At 42.4% G+C, this 5,076-nt stretch overlaps 1 protein-coding gene across 1 annotated transcript; it reads right to left on the reverse strand.

Annotated features, from left to right (window-relative positions):
- Window positions 1-1,493: 1,493 nt before the first annotated feature.
- Window positions 1,494-4,436, reverse strand: LOC131804468 (uncharacterized). Its single transcript, XM_059127401.1, has 3 exons — window positions 4,056-4,436; window positions 2,733-3,940; window positions 1,494-2,599 (listed from the first exon to the last, which is right to left on the reverse strand). Exons 1-2 carry the CDS (start codon window positions 4,434-4,436, stop codon window positions 2,960-2,962), a joined length of 1,362 nt encoding a protein of 453 aa, XP_058983384.1. The 3' UTR covers window positions 1,494-2,599; window positions 2,733-2,959.
- Between the last annotated feature and the right edge of the window lie 640 nt (window positions 4,437-5,076).

Consider the following 5,076-nt stretch of genomic DNA (forward strand, 5'->3'; position numbering starts at 1 on the left):
TTATTTTTAAAGTCTACTAGGCAATTTTTCTGGCCTAGTTTTTTAAGTTGTCCACTCTACATAAACTTATTTTATACTTCAAGAAACAGGTTGTTATTTGCAGTTTCTGCAGCTTCTTATTCAATTGTGTTCAATTGCCACGATGTAGTTAGTTTTGGGGTTGGAAAAATTGTTCTTACTCTACAGTTAAAACAACAGAAACAGTAAAACGAAAAACCAAAATGTAGTCGAATGAAAACCTTTAACAGCCACATGACTCTGTTGCTAATGCTACCATGCTGAAAACGTCACATTTAATTCGTCACACATGTCCTCGTCGTAGTCTAACAAAGAAAAACCTACAAAAACAAACTGCAGATATATGTAACTTTGTATTCAATCGGATTTTCGGAAGGCAAAAATTTTGTATATATATCTATGTGTGAACCATGACAGAAAATAAAACTAGTTTTTTCACGTTGCAAATTGGAAACGGAGTTGGAATCAAATCTAATTTGTTACAAAGTGGAACAAATTTTGGGTAATAGTTCAAAACGTTTGAAGGACTAACTTTTCATGTTAAATCCACAACAGTTGGATAGTTAAATTATTATTTGTAAATTGTCAATTTACTCTTCATTTGAAAACTTTTTGCAACAATATACATATGTATATCAGTTTATCGGTATAGACGAGATTTAGAAGACAATTCTGATGATACAAATTACATATAATCGTCTGTTAGTTATGGTTCACATATTTTCCCATTTAGAGGAGAACTTGTTATTCTAAAGTCCTTAACCCATTGTTTTTCTTATCATATCACCTATTAATTGAAAAGATGTCACATCACAAAAAATTAGTTTCGAGATAAAAAAGAACAGTCGATTAGATTGAATTATGATTTCCCGAATAAAAAACACATTAATTAGTTTATTATAGACAATTATTTGCATAGAGGTCGCCAGATTTAAATACCAAATATTTGTGCAATATCAAGAATGCTTTGAAATATTTATGTGCTTAATAAACGCAATATACAGGTTTCTAGATATAATATTGCTCTGCGGTATTTTGGCCCATTCCCAGCGAAGCGCTTGCTTGAGGTGATCGACACTTTGGTATTTTTTAGTGCCAACCTTGCTTTCCAAAATACTCCAGACACAATAAATATTTCAACGGATTGGCATCCGGAGATTTTGGTGGCCATTGTGCGCTGGAAATGAAGCGAGGAACCTCATTTTGTAACCATTCTTGGGTGGCGCGTGCTGAGTGCGATGGTGCTGAGTCCTGTTTGAAAGTCCACGGTCTACGCCCAAAATGTTTGCCTGCACATGGCTTTATATCCAGAATATTTTCGCGATAATTCGGCATATATTCTGATGCCACGGTCGATTAATACGAGCAAATTGAGTGAATTTTGACACTTCCGACGAAATTCAGTTTTTGCAAACACAGATGGTTGTTATTTGGTATAACTTAAATTCAAATCGGCAATGTAATGTGACGACGTGTTTTCACTTTGAAGCGGGGGTAGGTTCAGCGGGGGCCAGAGTCGTCACAAAAATTTATTTGTTAGGACATAAAGAGAGAGAGAGTGAAGCAAAAATATTTTCTTAAAACGTTATAAATTTATTTCCTTAAATAACACTAAACACTACACTAAACACAATAAAATCACGTTCAGAACGTTTTACGAAGAACACTAAATCACAAAGTTCAGTCGAAATGTTAATAAACGGGTAGCAGTGGTGGCAGCTTGGCACAGCGGCGGCCCGATGAATAGGCGAGCGACGAATAGAGTGGCGGCAGCTTGGCACAGCGGCGGCCCGATGAATAGGCGAGCGACGAATAGTAGTGGCGGCAGCTTGGCACAGCGGCGGCCCGATGAATAGGCGAGCGGCGAATAGGGTGGCGGCGGCTTTGGCACAGCGGCGGCCCGATGAATACGTCAGCGGCGAGTAGTAGTGGCGGCAGCTTGGCACAGCGGCGGCCTGATGAATACGCGCACGACGAATCGGGTGGCGGCAGCTTTGGCACAGCAGCAGCCCGATGAGTACGTCAGTCGCCGTCAACGCAGCCCGAAGAATAGGGAGTATTGCTACAGCCCTCACTCGACCCTGCGTTCAGTCGCCGTCAACGCAGCCCGAAGAATAGGGAGTATTGCTACAACCCTCACTTGACCCTGCGTTCAGTCGCCGTCAACGCAGCCCGAAGAATAGGGAGTATTGCTACAACCCTCACTTGACCCTGCGTTCAGTCGCCGTCAACGCAGCCCGAAGAATAGGGAGTATTGCTACAACCCTCACTTGACCCTGCGTTCAGTCCAGTCCAGTCACCACAAATAGTCAAGGCTTATTGTTTGGCTTACTAAGACTCAATTCAACCGAGGTTGCGCGCCTTTTCTTCCTCCCAATCACACTTGACTTACCAGCCATCAACAGAAGACTGATCTCGATTGTGTGAAATGCGTCTCCTTTTATACCTTTTTGGCTGGACAACGATTGTTGTTTTCTCATGACAGCAGCTGATCCCAATCTGACAGTTTTGCGTAGTTCCGCCATTTGCCACCAGGGGTTCCAATGTTGTATTTTAAGTATACTTCTTTCTACTAGGGGACCTGTGTGACCGTTAATATTCAAATACATTTAAATTACATGACCCTGAGTAGCTGTTAGTTTAATTCATAACTTAAATATTTTAATTCATTTTCAAACAAAACATATAATTCATAGTTGATGTATATAACATACGTAAGTAAAAATGGTATTTAAAATAATAATGTACCCCAAAAACGAAAGCATGACTTTTGGGCGTTACATGGCATCTCTTCCTCCCTCTGATTTTTGATTCCTTGATTTGCTTTCTCTATTGCTATTGGGTTTCAATAGCCAGGAAGCCCTAGGGTGTTATGTAACCTTTTATTTCTCCGACATGGGCACTTTGGTTCGACTATATCTCGGTCGAATAGGAAGGTATGTTAGAGACCAATTGCAGAAGTTCGGAGAGATACCTTCACTACCCCGTCTGCTGATATTATTATGCGGTACTGCTTGCCATCTTGTTTAACAATTCGCTTCAGTTTGTGTCCCTTTTTCCAATTGTTTTTAAACTTCTCGATACGGATTTGTAGGTTTTCGGGATAATTTGGCAGTTCGAGAAATGTGTTATCGTTCACGGGATTGTCTGTCGAGGACGATGGCGTTGACTCAGTTGGGATTTCAGTGACTGGCAATTTGATTGTACTTGGTGTGCTATTATTCTCCTTACTGGGTATAAACACTTCATCGATGGAAGGTTGACTGCTACACAATGTTGGCTGATGAGGTGTCATCGTTTGGCTTGTGGATGATGATGAAGACGACGAGGCTGATGAGGATGAGGATGACGATAAAGACGACGAGGCTGATGAGGATGAGGATGACGATCGGGAAGACATCGATGGTGATGACAGTTCGACAACGTGTCCCGGCGTTCCTGGTAATGATTTATCTTCCTTCACGTTGGGGGACCTGTGATCGTCCGATATGACGGCAGCATTGGATTGCGATGGAATTTGTACGTCATCACTATGCAACAGATTTGCTTGTTCGGTTATGTTATATAGCGGTGATGATGGAGGAACACCAACCAGCGTCTGCCATTGGGTCCACCACTCAGAACTAGGATCTTCGGAAACTGTCACAAAACTACTTGCGGTCGATCTGGAGTCTTCCTCTAAATGTGCGAAAGCATGTGAGGATGAAGTAGGAACCTCCTCATGTTTGTGTGAGGTGTTGGATATTGAATGGATATCTTCGGTGTTGATCTCTTCCCCTATCGCGGGTGTGGGTGAGGGCGTACGATGATTATCCGGCGGTGGGTTGGTTATTTCATATATTGGATTTTCCCCGGAGTCGGGGACCAAAAGCTGCACAGTAACTGTTCTCTCATAACAGCGAAATCCGAGATATTGTATTGGCTATCTTTCTGACGGACAAATCCCAGACCATACCTTTTGGCGGAGACGAGGAACGTTGATCTTCGTTATCCGACTCATCCAGCGAGGAATTATTCGAGGATAAGGGTGACTGTGCTCGCCGAGTCACTGAGGTTTCTAAGTAACCGTAAAACATACGCCGACATTCTTCATCCATTTCGAAATTTGATTGAGATTCACCCGACTCCTCCATATTGGGCCGAGGAAGAGTTGATGCGTCATCTGAGTCACGACACCATTCTTTACCCGGTGTAACAGGCATTTCTGAGCACCTTGAAGTGGGTGTTGAGAGCACATCGGAAGCCGGCTTAAAGCTATTTGGCGAACCAAAACACGGGGCGTAGGTTGGTGTACGCGGGACGTCACTACTAGGCTGGGTTTCCTCGTTCAAAGAGTCAGTTTCATCGATATCGTCGCTGTTGTTTTCGGTCGTGTTACACTTTTGCTGTGGAACGTCATTCGGGGTTGTGCTGCACATTCGGTAAAATATTTGGTGCTGGGGCGATGAGGATTGACTGCTACCCTTTCTTGGATTGGGCTTACGGTATTGATTTGTTCTCCTCTTTCGGCTGGTACTAGGACCTTCGTCTAAAATATTGTCCTTCGCCTTTGAGCCTCGACTTGTTCCAGATGAGCTCGAAATTTCTCCTTCGCCCCTTTGAATTTTTTCGTGTTGGGGCTATCTTGCTCCATCGTGATGTTGAAATTTTGAGAATTGCGATGGTCTTTGAAGTATGGGCTTATATTAGGACACTGATTAGTTTGGGTATTGTCAATTTAATGTCTAAAAATAAAATAAGAAATTATAATGAAATGGCATCACATAAACGTAAGTGGAACTACAATCAACATTCTACTTCTATGTCTACAATTTAATTTTGTTCTTCATAAAAAGGCTTAATTTCACTTAAGTGCGCGACGCGGGTGATGTTGTCTTTTCCTCGGACTACAACGATTACTGGAGATTGGAATTTTTGTACGACAAACGGCCCTCCGTATTTGGGCGCTAGTTTGGCGGCGAAATTTTCGACGGCCTTCGACTGAGGATGTAGACGAACTAGAACTTGCTCCCCAATCTTTGGTTTCCAAACTCGTCGTCTAAGGTTGTACTGTCTCCG

Source organism: Musca domestica, unplaced genomic scaffold (assembly GCF_030504385.1).
Source record: "Musca domestica strain aabys unplaced genomic scaffold, Musca_domestica.polishedcontigs.V.1.1 10, whole genome shotgun sequence".
Lineage (NCBI taxonomy): Eukaryota > Metazoa > Arthropoda > Insecta > Diptera > Muscidae > Musca > Musca domestica.

What these genes read in the sequence shown, in the direction of transcription:
- LOC131804468 (XM_059127401.1), bottom strand. Translation starts at nt 4,436, where the DNA reads ATGTGCAGCACAACCCCGAATGACGTTCCACAGCAAAAGTGTAACACG. An exon ending in AAACCTCAGTGACTCGGCGA is followed by an intron (nt 3,941 to 4,055) that starts GCACAGTCACCC and finishes TCAGAAAGATAG; the next exon opens with CCAATACAATATCTCGGATT.